This window comes from Gopherus evgoodei, chromosome 9, assembly GCF_007399415.2.
Source record: "Gopherus evgoodei ecotype Sinaloan lineage chromosome 9, rGopEvg1_v1.p, whole genome shotgun sequence".
Classification (NCBI taxonomy): Eukaryota; Metazoa; Chordata; order Testudines; family Testudinidae; genus Gopherus; species Gopherus evgoodei.
In genome coordinates this window covers 88,010,197-88,029,728 of record NC_044330.1, presented here as the reverse complement: position 1 = coordinate 88,029,728, position 19,532 = coordinate 88,010,197, and the positions used below count along the sequence as shown (strand labels likewise).

The 19,532-nt window shown below is 45.4% G+C and overlaps 1 protein-coding gene across 2 annotated transcripts in view; it reads right to left on the bottom strand.

Moving 5' to 3' along the window:
- SLC16A2 (solute carrier family 16 member 2) overlaps positions 1-19,532 on the bottom strand; it is a 111,652-nt gene that overhangs the window by 13,073 nt on the left and 79,047 nt on the right. For both annotated transcript variants that reach the window (XM_030575485.1, XM_030575484.1), the window contains exons 2-5: positions 16,368-16,512; positions 4,777-5,239; positions 3,253-3,396; positions 2-230 (exon numbers count right to left, since the gene is read on the bottom strand). In XM_030575485.1, coding sequence (XP_030431345.1) covers positions 2-230; positions 3,253-3,396; positions 4,777-5,239; positions 16,368-16,512 — 981 coding nt within the window. The remainder of the gene's footprint in view (position 1; positions 231-3,252; positions 3,397-4,776; positions 5,240-16,367; positions 16,513-19,532) is intronic.

The following is a 19,532-nucleotide window of genomic DNA, read 5'->3' as shown; positions in this document are numbered from 1 at the left end:
CCTGCTATTGGTGGGCCAGCTGTCATTGGAATGGCCATAAGTCCCAGGAGATAGCCAATGGCTTGAGAAGCTTGCATGGGTCCAACCAGTTCAAAGGCTATGGGGGCCATGATGGTTATAAAGAATCCATCACAAAGTCCAAGAAAGAGGCAGACAACAATGACCCCCTCAAACGCTTGGCACTGAGGGATCATCATGCACATGAGGCCCAGAAGCATAAAGGAGGCAACCTGAAGGAGCAAAGTATAGACATCATTAAGATAACTGTGACAGATGACAAAATCATGCCTTCCTAATGCAAGTCCAAGGGCAGCAGGGACATTAGAGGCAGAATATTATTCCCCACAGTCCCAGTCTGTAGTTTCCTTGGTGACTTGAGAGCATTTCCTTCTAAGAGAAAAGTGCTTGTTGGAGAAATTATGCAAATAATTCAGGAACCCATTGCCAGCTCCCCAGCCTTCTGGCTACAAGTGTCTGGACTGACCTTGCCAAGTACTACATCCAATAAGCAACCTGTCTCTCTTCCCGACCCCACACACTCTCTGGAATGGCCACATCTTCTTGACTGCCCCAGATATTTGCTTCCAACTGAATTGCTCAATCGCTTGCCACTCTCCTAACCTTGACATGTTGCTTCCAGGCATCCCACCTGCCCTGTGCCTTGGAACACTGACTATTTATCCAACAAGGCCAGATTTCCAAAGGCATTTAGGCACTTTAAAAATGCAGGTAGGCACCTCACAGAATTTGCAAAAGCACCAAAGCAGATTCAGCACCTAACTTCATTGAAATCTATGCAAGTTACCTGACTCACGTAGGCGCTTTTGAAAATGCCAGTAGGAGGAGTCGAAATACCTTAGAAAATCTGGCCCTAGGCTCTGACTTTGCCTCCCATATGCCACATGCTTGAGGTAACATGGCCCAGAAACCTAAAGAGAACACCTAACTACGGAGAATGAACAGTTCGTGGAAATAATGAAGAGAAAAAAAAGCTTGCAGGAGAAGAAAAGCCCAGCATATTAGCAAACCTATTAAGTGTTAATAAAGTTACACAATACATAGGCCCTCATTAAGGTGACTTTAAAAGGGTGCAATTACTGCCTATTGTATTTGGTTACCTTTTTACAGCCTGTAGTATCTTTGCCACAGTTGCAAGAATAAATATTTAGACCTCCTGGTTCTTGGAACTGCGTGCAAGCCTCTAGTCTTGGTAAAGCTATCTAGTTTGAAAGATAAAACACTAGTATTTCCTTTCCTTCCTAAACTATAGAAATACAAGGCAGGAATATTACTCAGATTTTCTTTCTCCAAAAGCTAAAGCCCTAATAGAAATGAGGCAACACACCTATACTAGGGCAATAAGGAATAAAGGTGTTTTAGCCCCACATTGTAGATCTACCTGACATTACATGTGAGGCTAGATTTGCAAAGGAGTGTAGACGGTGCTACACTCAGCATTAATCTGCCTAACTTTTAGGTGCCTAGAATATCACTGGGATTCACAAAGCCTGAGTTAGGCTCCTAGGAATGGGATTCTCAAAAGCCAGTAAGCTAGGTGGCTTTCCACCTAAGTGAGCCAATGGGAGGTACCAAGGCAAAGGATGTAGCCTAAGCCCTGCCCCCCTCAGGGAGTTAGTGCCTAAATTCAGACTACAGGGAGGCACCTCTCTCTACTTAGGATTTTCAGCTACAAATCTTCTTTTGGTGTTTTTGCCTACACTGTTTTTGCAAGAAACTGGGGGAGGGAGGAGGCCCCCCCCTTATAACTTTCAGCCCATTGGCTAGGGCACTCACCTGAGAGATGGAAGATCCCTGTTCAAAGTCCTTCCTCCCTTTAGACAGAGGGGTGACTTGAACCAGCATTTCCCACATCCCAGGTGAGTACTCTAACCACTGGGCACAGAAGTTTAGAAGGGGGTCCTTCTCCTCTTCCCCCATTTTCCCAGCAGTTTTGTGCAAGCTTGTCTACAGGGCCTGATCTGGTAGAAGGTCTCTGTGCATGTGCACCGGATTGGGCTCTGCATATGGAGGAATGCCTATCTCTCCCCAGTCTGTGCATTGCTCTGGGACTTAGGGCTGCAACACGCATATGCAGAGGCAAAAATATAAGTGCTCGGGGCACTTTTACTGCAAAATTTGAGATGCCAAGTGAGTTTAGGTGCCTATAGGGTTCAGCAGCACCTGAGCGGGGGTTTTGTCAATCCCATTTGGGCCTGTTTCTGGGATGTAGGCACCTAACTTATTTTGTGACTCTAGCCCAGGCTGCTTAGAAGGGCTCGATTCTGCCCTAGTATAAGTGGGAGCAATTCCTTTGAAGCCAGGGGAGTTGCTCCTCTTGTACCAGGGCTGAATTTGACACTGAAAGAGAGAGGAGAATATAGTTTTGTGTAGGGCCTCTCATACTCTAGTTATCCCCAAAACACAGCTAGGTACCATGAAGGCAGCAGCTCACAGTCAGTCACGAGGCTTGCCTCCACAGTGCGGTAATGCACACTATTGGGTGTGATTTCTAAAGCGCACGAACGTGTTGTGCACTAATTGGGTCAGAGACCGTGCTGAAAGTACCACTTTAAAGAGCTGCAAGGACCTTAAGTGAGCACCAGCAGGGGCTACACAGACCAATTAGTGCTCAGCATGTTAATGTGCTTTAGCAATCACACCCCTGTTGTGCACATTGCCACACGTAGACAAGCCCTTCACTATCAGAACCAGAGTTGTTGGGTTTTTAAATTATGATAAGGAATACAGAATAGGACACCAGTATTACCCCCTACTGTCAACCCAATGATGCCATGGGATCCTCAGTTTTTCCTTGAAGAGCAACTACACCCAAACCTTGAGAAGGACCTTTTACGAAGCCTTGAGAAGAGCTATCTGATAGATCAGCCACGTGATGTCAATGGTGTGCACATAAAATCCAGAGAGGAAGGCAGTGTGTCTAGTGGTCAGGGAAAGACACTAGGAGTCAGGACTTCCTGAGTTCTAGTCCTAGCTCTGTCAGAGAGGTGCTGCAAGATCTTGGGTAAATCACATAACTTCTCTATGCCTCAACTGACTCTTCTGTAAAATTGATTTAATAATATTTCTCTACCTCTCGAGGTGTTGGGAGGGTTAATTGTTTGTAAATCACTCTGAGATCCCTGGATGAAAGGTGCTAAGTGCAGAGTACAGATATTTGTATGGACAAATCATTCCATGGTGTAAAACTGTCATTCTTAGCATGCATTTTTGTGAGGATTAGGCATAGCATACCTGCAAGAAAATCTTTTTCAGTCCAGGAATGCAGTCACCAATCCGGCCAGAAACCAAGCGCCCAAGCCCTGATGTGGCTCCAAGGCAAACCAAGAGAATCCATTCCTTTTCCTTTTCCTTAAACTCCTCTTCCACATACTTTATCTAGGGTTCAGGGAGGAAAAGAAGGACATTAACCCTCAATAAACTTATTAATTATACACACCGAAAATGGACTTGCTGGGACTGTCAAACATTAAAACAGGAATCTTTAAGAGGAATGTCTATTTCTGGGTACTAATTATAACCATGTATAAAATTCCTCTCAAGGCATTAATTGGTATTAGAGAATGACTGCATAATGCTAGAGCCACTGTAGGGCAGAATGGCAGCCCTTACGTAAAGGCTACCACCATCGCCCACCTTATCGGTAATGTCCAGTAACTGCACAGACCTATTTCCCTCACCGCTTGTTATGGCTTCAATTCCACGAACGCAACAGCACGGCCCTAAGTTATGCATTACGTGGTTCTCTGCATGAGCCAGATGGGTCGGTTTGGTAACCTATTCTCATAAACTGCAGCAAGTGCTCTAACCTAGGCACTCAAGGGGTTAAAGTCCCTCAGCCTCACACCTCCGAAGTCTACTTCAGTGGCATGCAGTAATTGTCCTACCTGCCACAACTTACTATACAGATGAAGTCCATGGGGAGGCTCAGCCAATCAGAATGCTCTATTAGTGACACACCCCCAAAGCTGGCACTTGCCTCTCGCTATTTCTGTTCAAAGAGAAGCTTCTGCAGTGCACTCCACCCTCTTGTCATCAAGACTCTCTGCAGCTCCAGCCATTCCTGTTTTCCTCTCAACCTGTGTCCTCCTTTACCTCTCACCTCCCTGTTCTCAGCGTGGTCCATCCCTCTCACGTTTGAAAAATCATCATATGTGCCAAGCATCCTCCCACTCCTCTATAAAAACCCATTTCTTGCCTGAAGCCTCCCTGTGCCGACTCTTCTCACCCATAATGCCTCCCCATAGCTCCCTAGGCCTGAGCTCCTGCTCCATTCTGAGCTATCTACTAGGAGTTCCCTACAGTGGAGCGGAAGCAGGGGCCATGTACCGTCAGAGGCTTTGTGAAGCACTACATGCAATCACAGCACTTTAATCAATGGGACTTTTTAGCTGGAAACATGCTTGGGTGTGATTGTTCATAGCTCAGGGGGCTCTCGAGCTACCTGTCTGAGCTGTGAAATGGTCCTTCAGCCTGGCACCCACCACCTTAGAATCTCTAGGAAGTAGCCATATCCTTAGTCTCTCCCCTCACCTCCTTGCATCTCCCACACATTGTGATGATTCTCCCTCTTGCTGAGTACTGGAGATAAGACTCCTACTGGAGCCCATCAACAGCACTCAGAGCACAGCCAAGATGTGGGGTGGGGCAAGGGCCTACATTTGAGGATGAGATCTGCAGCAAAAAGACAGAGATACAAAGAATTCCCCCCTCCTGCCCCTCATGCAGTCACCTCTATCTCCCCTAAAACATTCTCACCAGATGCACGTAAGGTACAAAGTATCCCAGGACGGCTGTCGCAATCCCAAACGCCCAAATTCGGTACGTCTGTCTCCGGAAAACCCTCATGTTGAAATACTTCCGCATCTGAGACCCACACTGCTGTTTCATGTTCCGGCTGGCCAGTTTATCTTGCCTATTGTGGTGCGAGTCACAAGATGGTGGCAAGATGGGCCGGAAAGTCAGAGACAAGAGAATCTGGATGAACATAAAGGCGCTGAGAACTTGGAAAGTGTGAGCTAGCCCGATGGTGCTCCCGATTGTTTTCAAAAAGAAGGGAAGGGACATTGAGAAGAGGCAGCTCCCTCCGGCCACGATGCCATTCGCCAAGCCTAGACGGTGTTTGAAGTAGTGGCCGAGGATGACCAGGGAGGGCTGGAAAGCAAAGGAACTGCCACATCCAAAGAGGATTCCATAGGTGAAATAGCGGACTTCAAGGGACCTATTGGCAAAAAAAACACCTTGGTTAAAATTGCAAAGGATAACAGATATTGCTGTATATTCTTTATCTTCCAATAGAGCCTAGAGTCTCTAGTCAAGATCAGGTCCTATTTTGTGCTGGGCACTGTACAGATACATAGGAACAGACAGTTGCTGCTCTGAAGAGTTTACAGCCTAGATAGACAAAGCAAGGTTTATCCCCATTTTACAGATGGCCCATTACATCTGATGGGAGATGAAGTCTGGCTTTGGAGAAGAATGGTCCCATGAAGCAACTGAACTTCAACTCCCATGGGGCATTGTGGCAGCACACCTGAATTGGAATATTGTGATTTTCAGGCATCTGTTTTTGTGATTAAAAAAAATAATAATAATTTTCCATGGAAAGAAGAAACTTTTTCCAAAAAATTATTTAGCCAAAGATTCATTTTGCATAAAAAGACCCAGTTCCAACTGAAAATTTTCAACCAGCCCCAATTTAAAAAACAGGACGCCCTGACTGCTAATGGTTAAAGAACCTCTGGCTATCCAAATGCCAGTTCTGTGCTCTAAAATCCTCTGGTAATTTCAACTGGATATTGTTTTCTTCAATTCTTCCCTGAAGTTTTATTATGAGCTATTAAGTAGCTGCTGTAACCCACTCCAGAGGTGGCTGCATGTTAATAGGGAGTGAAATGATTGTCCTACAGACCATGTGTCAAGTCCTTTGGGATGAACGTTTACTAAATTTTTTAAATCTCCAATTGCTATTAATAAAGCAGGTGAAGAGATTCCTGCTCAGAAGAAACAGAGCAACCAGAAATCAGAAAATATTTACAAGTATATCATTAATTCCATCACAAATCCGTCTCCTCAGCTACTGCAGCAAGATGCAATTGCTACACTAACTTACTCAAAGATAAACCACCGTTCACAAAAGCTAAATTTCAAGCTCCTCCAAAACCAAACCACATCAGAGAAACCTCAGAAGTAGGGTGCACCGATGAGTAATAATTTCATAGCTGTTCCCTTACCCTTCGCACAACTGCTTCAGGGACAAAGCTCTGACAAAACACACAAATGCCGCTGCAGTCTGGGATTGAGCCATTTAAAGTGGAATACAGACATCAGAAGGACATCTAGTTTCCCTACCTCTTTCATAACCCCAAATTATCCACTGCTAGCAGCCTTAGCTGAGATAAAATGGTTTCCAGCTGTGGAGCAAAGTTTCAGGTTTGGAAGGAGTGGAGACATTAAAACCACAGATCCTGTCTGCTCTGCATAGGTGTTAAAATACCATATAGACTGATTTGCAAGAGCAGAGGCTTCCCTCTGGATCCTTGTCCAGGACTTTCCTTTCCAACTCCTTGCTGTGAGCTGGCTGCTGTCCTCTTCTAAAATGCAACCACCTCGGAAGTGGGGTATATTTCACCAGCTTAGTATTTACAACAACCTCTCTCTCTATTGGCTGCCCCAGATTTATAACTCCCAACTGAACGAGCTCTCCTTTAGCCCAGGAGGTAGAGGCCTGGGATTTTGGTGCCAAAGACTGTTTCGATTCCTGCAGAGAAATGTCTGGCTATGCAGGTGGTTCTTGGCAGATACAGACAGTCTGTGCTTCTGGGGTCCTTTGGGATGGAAAGCACTAAAGGCAAAATGATATTACAAGGAGAATCAGCTCAATGACAACGTGACACTTGCATTCTCCCTGTATCAGAAACCTACCTAACTGCTCAACAAGAGAACATTTTATAAAGAAAAGCAGCAGCCACAGAAAGCAAGAGAGAAGATTTCTTGACAAAAAAATTGGAAGCACTAAAGAAAATGCTCTAGAGTTACCATAGCAAAAGTAAAAAAAAAAAAATCCAAAAAAAAAACCCCATCAACCGCGATTTAATCCCTCACTGGGTTATCAATATTTATGATGAAAGGAAACAGTAACAGCACAGGGCAAAAATTCCATTTCTAAAACACAGTGGTGGAGGAGAAACCATTTGAGATGAAAGACTTTGATGCAGACATGGCCTGATTATTTCACAATGCACATACTGGGTAGTGGAGGGACGGGATGAGAAGGGAGAGATTGGTGACCCTGGTGGGAATAAAGTGCTCCCATGCTAACACATCTGGGTCTGATTCGAAGGTTGATTGCTCATTCCCTGGGCTCACAGCAATGCAGTGGTACTGTGTATGCTGCTCAGCCGTGGGGAAAGAGCAGTTCATGTGGCCCAGCAACAGAGATCCTGCTGACTGATATAGGAGCAACGATAACCCATCCTCTGTTCAAAGAAAATCACCGAAATAAATGTAGAGGCCTAAGGGGAAAACAAGGGGTACAAGCTGGGTAGAAAAAGGGTGTCCCTCTCTCTCTAGGGAAATCTGTCCCTTCCAGAACACCTCCAAACTAAACAGCCCACAGAAGGGCAGAAGTTAGGGAGAGAAGGGTTTCCAGGTGAGGCCTGATATGGAAGGGGAAAGCAAGTCCCACTGGAATATTAAATGTTTCTGATTCTATTGTTTCCTGCCTTTGCTTAACAAAATCCAGCTAAGATTGAATAAAAAGAAGATTAAACACAGCCGATGTTTATCTCGTCTTGAGAGCCCATTAGAGCCGCAGCAGCCTCCCACTAATTAATAGTGTAACAATGCTTGTTGAAAGCCATAATTGAAAATCTCCACTACTATTACTGCCACAATGTATGCCTGCTACTGGGCTAGAACAGGGAAGAAAACCCTGACAATTAAGGCAACCTCCAAAAGCTTTTCTTTGAAATCACTGTTTATTTAACAGTTTTCATGTAGAACTCCCAATATTTCATGAGTATGTGGACCCAGACAGAAAGAGACTGCAAAATTAGGGACTAGGATTTCAAACACCTTAAAATTCAGGGATGTTTGGATCTGGATTTTAGATCAGCACAGGGGCACATGGAAAATCTGAATCCAGATGCTGAACCGCTAGCATGTTCATAGGTGTTCAGAACTGGGATACTAGTTCAAGCCCATCCCTAATGTTGATATTCTTAACTCAGCACTGATATTTCGCTAGCGGGAACCAGAAAATGCAGAGGCCCATGGAAATGGGGGAGGAGGAAAAAAAAGGGGGGAACACAATGTTCCCTAAATGTTAATAAGTTCTGGTTCGAGGGATAGACCAAGGTTTGAGACAATTCCTCTTTGATCCTATCCATCCTATCCTCTTTGTCATCTGATTGTGAGGACTATCCTCCCTCCTTCCCTCTTGTACAGCCAGAGAAACACATCACAGAATTAAAACTCATCCCAGTAACATTTTGGCTTGTTCAGCAAGGAGGCGTGATAGTAAGTGACTGGTATAGGAACTCCTCACTTAAAGTCCTCCCGGTTAACATTGTTTCGATGTTAAGTTGTTGATCAATTAGGTAACATGCTCGTTTAAAGTTGTGAAATACTCGCTTTTAAGGTGGTTTGGCAGCTGCCTGTTTTGTCCACTGCTTGCAGGATGAGCAGCCCGTTGCAGCTAGCTGGTGGGTGGTTGGAACCAGGGTGGACCAGCAGCCCCCCCATCAGCTCCCCACTCCCCTAAGTTCCCTGTGCAGCAGCTGTCCCTCCCCCCACTGCCATGTGCTGCTCCTGCCCTCTGCCTTGAAGCTGCTCCCAGAGACTCCTGCTTGCTGTACAGGGGGAGGGGAGATAATGTCAGGGTGTCTCCCCCGCCCCCCCCCCCGCTCCTCCACCCCACTTACCCCATCTTCCATAGAGCAGGGGGGACACACGATAGAGGGAGCTTCTAGGCAGTACCTGGGTCTCAGCTCTCAGCAAGCTGATTTAATTAACAGGGCTGTGTACTTAAGCCTGGGGTCAGCTACTTAAAGGGGAAATGCACATTTTTTCTCTCACGTACAGGGTGTGGTCTGTCTGCCCTCCCTCCTTTTCTGCTGCCTTGTAGAATGTTGTGAGAGTTAACCCCTGAGGGGTCAGTCAATTGCTTGTTCATTTAGCAGTAAGGCAGTCCCTGGGAAATATCCCACCCTCTGACTCCTCCACCTCAACCAAGCTTCACAATCATCATCACTGTGCACCAGTATTAAATTATTTGTTTAAAACTTATACTGTGTGTGTGAGAACAAATTTCTCTGGAACCTAAACCTCCCCGCCTCCCATTTACATTAATTCTTATGGGGAAATTGGATTCGCTTAACACTGTTTTGCTTAAAGTCACATTTTTCAGGAACATAACCACAATGTTAAGTGAGGAGTTACTGTACATTCATTCCTTAGGGCCGCTAAGGGGAAGAGGAGTGGGCGTATGTTTCCATACAGAAAACAAAGATCTGCAAAAAGGGCAGGTTTGGGTCTGATTTATAAAATCAACTCAATCCTGCTTCTCCTCCCTGCTGTGAGTACCAAAACCAAGTGAAAACCACCCTAGTACTGCACAGTTCTGTGAATTACGGTGTTTTTAAAACACCTTCCTCTGAACTAACATAGGATACTGCCCACAGTCAAAGACATTGCCATAGAGAGTGATGGAAGCCCCCTCCCGCTCCCATTTTTTGAGACATTTAAAACTGGCCTGGACAAAGCACTAAACGGAACAATTTTGCACTGATAGGCAGATGGTCTAGCAGCTCTTTACCGTTTCCAGTTTCTGTGATTCTACAGCAGACTGACCACTGGTCTGTTTCAGTGTAGCAACTGCAATATGTGCATAGAATCTAAAACATGTGTTACCTGAAATTGTGCGGTGTGGCTATATTTAAAAAAATCCCCTTGTTATGGAAGGAAGCTGGTAGTTCCAAATTTCAGAACTGGACTTTACAATCCTGATGGAGCACATGGAAACTGCTAAGCTGCACCACTCTTCCCCCTGACTTCTGTTAGACTTTGTCTAAGGCGGTCCAATTAAAAGGGCCCCTCTCCCTGCGACACAGCTGTAGAAGGCTTTGACCTTATCCTTACAAGATATCTGAAGGAATTTAAACCACCAGTGAGAAAGCAGGAAGTACGCATTTCACCTTTGAAGTGCTCCTAATGGAAAGAAGCTCTGTTTTTCTTTAAAAACCCCAAACTAAAAGCAGCCTAGCCTAAAGAGTTAAAATGTTTGTTCGTACAAAGCAAAGTATTGGTGAAGGAAAAAGTCTGAAATGTTTGTAGAAGTATGTGGGAGGAAAAGAGATGATGGGATAAAACGCTCTCTCTCTCTGAAGCAATCTGCAACTGCACTTCAGTTCTATTTATTCCACTGCCATGAATTCATATACAGCATTCCCCATAGGATTTATTAGTCTCTCTTTTCAAAGCAGTTTTATTTGAAATTTTTTTTAACCATGAAGTGAGATCGAGGGTGGGGGGCTTGGTGCAGGGTGATACACAAGACATTACACTGGAAACAGTGTATATGTGTGTCTGTGTGTGTGTGCGCGCGCATGCGCGCGCGCCCCCCCCCCCCCGAATATAAATAAATATAATACAATGTTTCCAGCAGACTGGTCTTTCAGTGTTTTCCATATCAAGAGGCAGCAGCTCATCCTTTTAGAGCAGGAGGACCCGAGTTCTAGTTTTGCCACCACAAAGTAGTTTTGGGTAGCAAAAGTGATTATGCTCCCAGAGACAATCTCTGGGTATGTCTACACTGACAGAGTTACATCGCTGGCAGTTACATCATTGCTCAGAGAACGCTGAAGGGACACCACTGTTGTGTGGTCACAAGATCAGCTGCCTGTGCAATAGTGTGTTCACACTTGCCGCACTTGCATCGGTATTTGGAGCGGTGTGCTCTGGGCAGCTGTCCCATAGAGCACTTCTTTCTCTTCCGCCACTAAGAGTTGTGGGATGGCAGAGTGGGTCATGGGACCTCCTGGGTCCTGTCCCAATGCTCCGTGATGCATTGCTTTGCATCCCAGCAATCCCCTTCCATCTGCATTTGGCGCGATCTTTCAACAGTTTGTGCACTGCGCACTCTGCCTCTTTGATCTGCAGGAATGGATCCCACACTGTTGATCAGTGCGCTGCTTGCTCTCACTAACATGTCACGAGTGGCAGTGGAGTTATTCCTTAAACTACAAAGGCAAGAGGAATTCAACATTGATCTCGCTATGTGTAGTAGCTACGACACGAGACTGCTTGTGGCATTCACGGAGATGCTGACCACAGTGGAACGCCACTTTTGGGCTCGGGAAACAAGCACTGAATGGTTGGATCACATCGTCATGCACGTCTGGGATCACAAACAGTGGCTGCAGAACTTTCGGATGAGGAAAGCCACATTCATGGGACTGTGTCATGAGCTCACCCCAGCCCTGCAGTATAAGGACACGAGAATGAGAACTGTCCTGTTGTTGGAGAAGTGCGTGGTGATTGCACTGTGGAAGCTGGCTACTCCAGACTGCTGCTGATCAGTTGCTAACCAGTTTGGAGTGGGAAAGTTGATGGAAGCGTGCAGGGACATTAATCGCATCCTGCTGCAAAAAACCGTGACTCTGGGCAATGTGCGTGACTTTGTGGATGGCTCTGCATAAATGGGCTTCCCTAACTGCAGAAGGGCGATAGATAGCATGCATATTCCAATTCTGGCACCAGACCACCTAGCCACCGAGTACCTTAATCGGAAGGGGTATTTCTCTATGGTTCTCCAGGTGTTTGTGGATCACTGTGGGCGTTACACAAACATTAATGCAGGCTGGTCTGGAAAGGTGCATGACACTCGTCTGTTCAGGAAGCTGCAAGCAGGGAATTTCTTCACGGACCAGATCACCATAGGGGAAGTCGGAATGCCCATTGTGATCCTGGGAGACCCTGCATACCCCTTAATGCCGTGGATTATGAAGCCATACAGGGGGAACCTTGACAGTAGGAAGAAGCGGTTCAACAACAGGCTGAGCAAGTGCAGAATGAGTTGAGTGTGCTTTTGGCCGTTTAAAGGCCCGCTGACGCTGCCTATATGGGAGACTGGACCTGGCCAATGACAATATTCCTATGCTTATAGCCGTGTGCTGTACGCTCCATAATATTTGTGAAGGGAAGAGTGTGAAAGCTTCACTCAGGGCTGGACAGCTGAGGCTCCGCACCTGGAGGCTGAATTTGAACAGCCAGAGACCAGGGCTATTAGAGGGGCACAGCGCAGGGCCATAAGGATCAGGAATGCCTTGAGGCAGCAATTTGAAGCTGAAAGCCACAATTATTTGTTGCTATGCTTGGGAGTGCAGTGCTTGTAATGTTAGGAAATGACTGTTATTGATGCGGATGACAACACTGTGAAGGTTTAAGAAAATTGCCTCTTGCTTTGCAGGGTTCTGTTTGCTTTCAATTAATGGAATAAAGATTGCTTTCAAATCAAAACAATTCTTTTATTAAAAAAACAACCACCAGGAGGAGGTGGGATCCCAGGGTGGTTAAAGATTTGTGTATGTCCAGGTATCATATGCAACCTTGTCCTTTGGAGTACAGTGCAGCGGGTACTGTTCTTCAGCAGGGCTAAACTGCAGAGGGATGGGTGTTGAGTGCAGTGGGTACTGGGAGTCTGCAGGACTGGACTGTGATGGGGCAGGAGTGGAATGCAGAGGGTACAGACTGGAGCCAGGAGGTTGATAAGTGTGCTGGCGGTGTCTCGGGGGTGCATGGGAAAGAGTTTTGCGAAAACGGCTGCAGGGGAGGGTGGGCGTGGAGCTGTTTCGTTTGCAGCTAGTAATGCCTGGAGCGTGTCCGCTTGGCGCTCCATAACATTTAAGAGCCGCTCCGTGGCTTCGTTCTGGCACACCATGGTCTCCTTTTTGTCCTTTTTCTCTCTGTACCACCGCTCCTTCAATTCTTGTTTTTTGGCCGTGGCATGCATTGTGACTTCACGCCAAAAGTCCTCTTTAGTTTTTTGTGGCTTCTTTCTAAAACTGCGCAGAAGTTCAGCCAGTGATAAAGTGGGAGGTTCGGCTCCCCAGGCCATATCTGTGAAGCCAAAATGCTACATTTTACAGAAGCAGTATTGTTTGCAACACACAGACCACTGATTCAGTGATTTAAAAACACAGCTAGTATTCACATACCTGTCACTAACTGGCTGACCCCAGGCAAGCACACGAGAGCCACAAACCCCCCAAAATGGTGAGTAACCACGGGGGCAGGGGAAATCAGTGTTCCAGGACCATACTGTACTCTGGGCACATGGCTCTTGGGGAGACCTAGCACTGTGGGGGCAGGGAAGGGGCTTATAATCATTACTGTCCCTACATTTTCCACAGGCTGTGTTCATTATGGAAGATATTCTGCTGCTACGGGTGAGTAGGGAATCAAGGGAGGGTCTTCTCCAAGACTGCAACTTCCACCCTGGCCCTTATGCGGCTCGCCTGTGTGCAGTAATGGTCCTCCCTCCAGTGACGGCAGAGTAGAGCGGGAAAGTTACCCTTCATGGGGAAGAAGCAAAGCAGCTCTGCCAAAGAACCAGCAGCAGCAGATTGTCCAGTATCTCCATGAGAGTTTTGTGGAGATCTGAGGCAGATTCCTGTGAAGTGAGGGAGTCAATCAACAGCCTGTTCCGCTGCTCAGACTAGGCATGTGGTAGTATGTGCATCAGACAGACACAAGCCTGCTTCCTGCAGCCTTCCTGCTCCCAACAACTCACTTCAGCAATTTCCAAAATCAAAGCCACTTACCAGGGGCCTCCTCTCCTGTTTGTGCTTCGCGAAGCTCCAACTGCTGTCACTGGCTAGCCTCCTCCAGGGTAGAGAAGAGCACCTGGCTGCATGCATCTCTGACCTCCAAGTCGTCATCTGCCTCTGGGTCCAGCTCCACGTCCTCGTCCAAGATTTCCTCCTCCTGACTCGGTCCACTCTCGACTGACATGGAAGCCACTGAAGTATACAAACTGGCCTTCGCAGTGGAAGTGGGGATGCCACCAAGTATCGCGTCCAGCTCTTTGTAGAGCTGGCAGCTTGTGGGCACAGCACTGGAGGGGCAGTTTGCCTTCTGCACCTTGTGGTAGGCGTTTCACAGCTCCTTCACTTTGACCCTGCACTGCAGTGTGTCCTGGTCATGGCCCCTTTCTGTCATGCATCATGAAATTTGTCCATAAGTATCACAATTCCTATGGCGGGAGTACAGCTGGGACTGGATCGCCTCCTCTCCCCAAACGCTGATGAGGTCCAGCAGCTCAGCACTGCTCCAAGCGGGGGATTGCCTGGTGCATGGAGCAGACACAGTCACTTGGAAAAACGCACTGAGACCATTGCACAAGTCACCGAGCAAACAGGAAGGAGACTTTCAAAATTGCCAAAGAATTTAAGGAGTGGGGCTCATGATTGGTCACCTGAGGGCAGGGCTGTAGAGTTCAAACCGATGACCAGAGAGGCAAGAACAGGCATTGTGGGACACCTCCTGGAGGCCAATCACAGCGCTGTAATCAACCAGGGGCTCTACACTGGCACCTGTAGCCCCGGAGCAGAAAGCTGTACACTTCTCGTCCAGGTGGTTTATGTTTTTGTTTTTTTAAATAGCTTTGCAACTGCACAGTTTCTGCACACTAAGTGGCTTGGCAATGTTACACCTCGGGAGTTACAGTGCTGAAAGCTGCTTTACTGCACAGAAACTTGCCAGCGTAGACAAGACCTCTATTAGAACAGGCTCCATCACACACTAAGAAGCAGTTCCGATTCCACACAGTAGAGAGTACATGCACATACAGGAGCAAGCTAGTGGAAAACCAAGTTATGGGCAGGATTTGGGGAATATCAACAAATGGGTAAAATTCAGGCCAAAATTCATCAATGCACTGATCTGGGACCAACCAGCCACTGAACTTTTGGCAAGATGTGGTGCCTCAACTCCATCGTCTGGTGCTGTTTAGGAAGCCAGCAATGCACACCTCCACTTATACATTCAATGCCTAGCTGAACAGCACATAGCCCCTTGATGTACTTAGATTGTGGGGCATAATTTCCCATGGAGAGCTCTCTTCTCTTTTTAAAATGTCGGTTTCAAGGGTCTCCTTTGGGAGATCACTGGGGCCCTTTCCCATGCCAAAGCAGAAAGGAGACTGAAGAGTTGGGCATAAAAGCAGCTGCTCTGCCTCAGCTATCTTCATTGCCCCCTCCTGTCAAGAATTTCCACTTGGGGAGTGGTGAAGTGGAAGGTGCTGTAGACAAGTCACCTCCTTTCACAGAAGTACGGTTTTAAAGTTACAGAGAGTGTATTAATTAAAACTGAAAACAAACCCATTTGAAAATTGTTTATATATAGTCACTCTCTCTCACACACACACACACACACACACACACACACACACACACACACAGAAAATCTGTGATGCTGAAGCAGTATAATATACCATTAAAGCCTGCTAAACATTTTTACGTTAATGAAATTGTGTCCTGACAGAAATCCACAGAAGTTAAAAAGCACTGAAAAAATTAATAACAACACTACTGTATTTTTTAAAGCAGCATGTTGCAGACACAAAGACATTCCAACAGACTAATATGTTCTGCTTCAAAACACATTTACATTCCTGATCTTCCTTCTACTGCAGATAGCCAAAAATCCCATGCAAATTAAATTTGTGATTCCATTGTGACTGGTTATAAAAAGACAGGCTTCAGTCTTTATACATCTCCAATTTATTATGCTCCAGTGGAAGCTATTCACTTTCAGCCATACTTGGGGTCAGGTTTGATTTTAAACATTAATTCACTTTTAGTATCTAAGTTCAATTTTTTTAAAATATGATTTTGAACCTAACTGGGTCCCCTTTAAACTGATTGTGACAGTACCTCAGGTTCTATCACCGCGTGTGGAGGTGCAAAGCTATTCTGCTGACACTCTGCAAGTCAGACCAGGAGGTCTCAAATTCCAATTCAGGAGCATAAAAGGCTGAGAACTCTGATAGAGGAGAGATGTAGGAGCAGACCGGCAGGGAGAAACCCTGGGCACGGCCAAGTTCTAAAGAAATTCAGGCTAAGGTTTGTGTCTCCTTAAGACAAAGATAAAGAAAAGCTTCAGGGAGGGGGATGAAATTAGGACAGTAACTCACTGTGTGCAGGAAGGCTGTGGCAAGCGCAGGGGAAGCGCCCTCTTCCACTACACCTGATCCTTGCCAAAAAGGCAGCAATAAACTAGCACTGGATTTGTCAAAAACAAAAGCTTGCCATAAGTTACATGCCACCCCAGGCAAATTTCAGCCTTACTTTGTAAAAGAGCTGGAAAGGAGTCCAATAAAAGCGATGGCTGCCCCCGAGGCTGCTGTCGTCCTGCAGCCAATCCGGTCAGTGAAGATACTCACAATAGGCGAGCAGAAGAAAATCATCCCCATGGCCAGGGCTCCAACCAGCGCTAGGGAGAGAAACAAAGGGAGGTGAAGATCAGCAACTGCTTTGGAGACAATATGCCAATGAAAGAGAAACCAAAGCAGTGGTGGGGGAAGGATTTTGTCGGTAGTCTCAGTAGAGTGGCCCATCTCCACTGCACAGCCAGCCAATCCTTGCCCTACTCTCTCAAGAGACACAGTCACTTCTGGCCATAGCTGAGGCATGCTAGCCTGGCATGTACCCAGATCTCACTGTACCTGTTGTGTGGATAGAACAAGTAGGTGTTTGTGAGGGAGGCATGCCTAGGTTTATGCTATATCCACCTCTGCTGGGTTTACATATTCTAGTAAGGCAACCCAGATTCTGCTCCATTTATCTAGCTTGTCTTGTAGTCATCATACTGAGATCTCCACTGCTATGATTTCTGTCTGCAAGATATTTTGGACTGGTAAGAAAAACATGTAGACTCGGGAAGATCATGAGATCTTCCTAGACTGAGCTTATGGGCTTGATATCCTGAGGTACTAAGCACCATCAATTCCTAGGAACTTCCTGAGGCAGAGGGCTTTCAGCTCTATATTTTAGCTACAATTACTATCCATCAATACTAATTTTCCTAAAGGGCCAGAAATTTCTAAACTTTCCTGCAGGACATAAGGGTTTTCTGACGTCATTGCGGGTGGCTTTTCATTGCAATCTTCTTTCCTACTCCAGCAACAATATGTACCCTACATAAAACAGCTGAGAGATATTAATTACAGCAAACATCAATTTTCTAAACAACATAAGCTAGTAAATTGATGACACTCAAATTACACGTCAACCAGAAACAAAAAACAGAAAAATGGCAAAACTTAAGAGAACAAGATCTGAGCCCCACCAAGAGATGTTGGCTTTGTCCAAGAGTAATAAAACAGAACACACATGGTCTGGAGCTGTGCTCACTGACAAATCTCTTGCCAGTGTTTTGTTCCAAGGAAAGCACCTTGTTTTGGACAAGGCGATGCACAGTACCTGCACAAAGCCATATTAGATGTGTGAACAAGACCATTATCACAAAACAAATCCAACGCCCCTGATTTCATAGGAAAGACTTTTGTCAGGGGTATGAGTCAAAGCCCACTGGAATCAATGGGCATTTTTCCAGTGACTTCAGTACACTTTGGACCAGGACCATGATGACCTAGGATTTAACACTGCCTGTTGGAAGGCCTTTTATTTTCCATCTTTCTTTACACAAATCTGGAGGGAACAACTATTTTTTTTAAAAAAAAGGTTTTGCTGCTGAAAAAGATTTTGGGCCTGTCAGGTTTGATGTCTTTAAAGGTCTCTTTAAACCCATTCTTTCCTTAGAAGATACAGAAAGGCAACCTATTAAAAAAAAATCCTCCATCCACAAATGGTGAGGAAAACCAAACAAGAAATGCACTGCAGAATACATTAACCCTTGCGTGAAAAGGTCTCCTGTCTGGAGCACAGAGTTCTGAAGAAAGAAGAAAGGAAGAGAATATAGAAACTGCCACTCTGGCACAGATCAACAGCCACTGGATAATGCACATAACTGTATAATATTTACAATCCTTGGTCGGGGAAGGGGAGTTTCTTTTCTCAGCTGATGATTAGTTATGCATAAGGATTGAAAGCAGTTGGCATGATGTTCTAGGTAGTGTAAACACAGACAGCTGCTCTTATTTATAGAATTACCTATCAAAAGTAGTATAATGGGATACAAAATTAGTCGCAAATCAGGTTGGTATTATATGTCTTAGTCCAAAAAACAACAACAAGGCTGCGAAATAAAGCACTCAGAAGAGCAAATTAATTTTAATTTAGGACACCTTATGAATATGAATTATGAGAGTCTTTATTTACATAATCACATGCTATTCTTTCTGCAGCACCCCTGCCTCGTTCAACGTTCAGGTCAGATGGTGTGCAATGAGCTAAACAGCTATTCAAAACAGATCTAAGAAATCGTATTTTTAATTGCCGACCATGTGGTCTCCTTCCCAGTAGTCTCTACACCAACCCCGGCCTCATTCATTAGCCAACCTGTATAATGAATGAGACAGGGGTCCTGTAAAAAAAAAAAAAAGACAATACAACGTAAAATTATGTAATTAGAGACAACAGTTTACACCAGCTAAGGAGATCTAGTAGCTGCACAAAGGGGCAAACTTAAGGTTGTGCGGAGAACACTGGCATTTCTGACTTCTGAGTGCTTAACTTTGTATTGTTAATATTTTAAAATGGAATTTCTTAAGTGTTTTTAAAAGAAAATAAAGAATTTCCACAACACTGAACTGTAGTATTTGATCAACAGCCGTAGAATGATCTTTCCTGAGCACCACAGGAATTCAGTAAGTGCACAGTTTTGAGTACCTTCTATATACCCATATCTGAATGCAGGGTAGTATCCATTAGCATGATAGCATGCAGCAATATAGGTCTTAAAACTACTGAAAGATCTCTTATAAATCACAGTGGTTTGCACTGGTGGAAATAAGCTTCTTTATGGCAGCATCCAGAGTCATGTACTTCTGGGCACCAGACTCCACAGTGCAACTTTTAAGACTGTAACACTGACCACTGAACAAGAAACTTCCCCTACACAATTGGTTCCAGTTACACTCCAAGCCAAACTTCAGCAAGTATTCAGCATGTAAGGATTTGCTTGCACCTGCAGTGAGGGCTGTGCAAATCTTTTCATCCCGGCATGCAACTGAACCCAAAGTAGCACAATATAACTGGTCCTTCTATAACTGAGAGCTTCCGAAAATAACCAGGTCCCTTACAAAAAGAAAGTTAAAGATAGCACCGCGCCCCACCCCCCACACCCACAACCAATCCCTTCCTCTTTCCTAAAAAGCTCGACACAAAGAGGCACTCTTGGGCCTGAGAACAGCTGGCCTTTACAAATTAATTATAGGTTTTCAAGAACCACTTTATTCAAAAAAGTGTTCTGACAATAAATTGAGATGGAGGAAAAATCCTTTAAGGGAAGAATAACTGACGCACAGCAGGAGCTCTCTAGGACTCATTTCA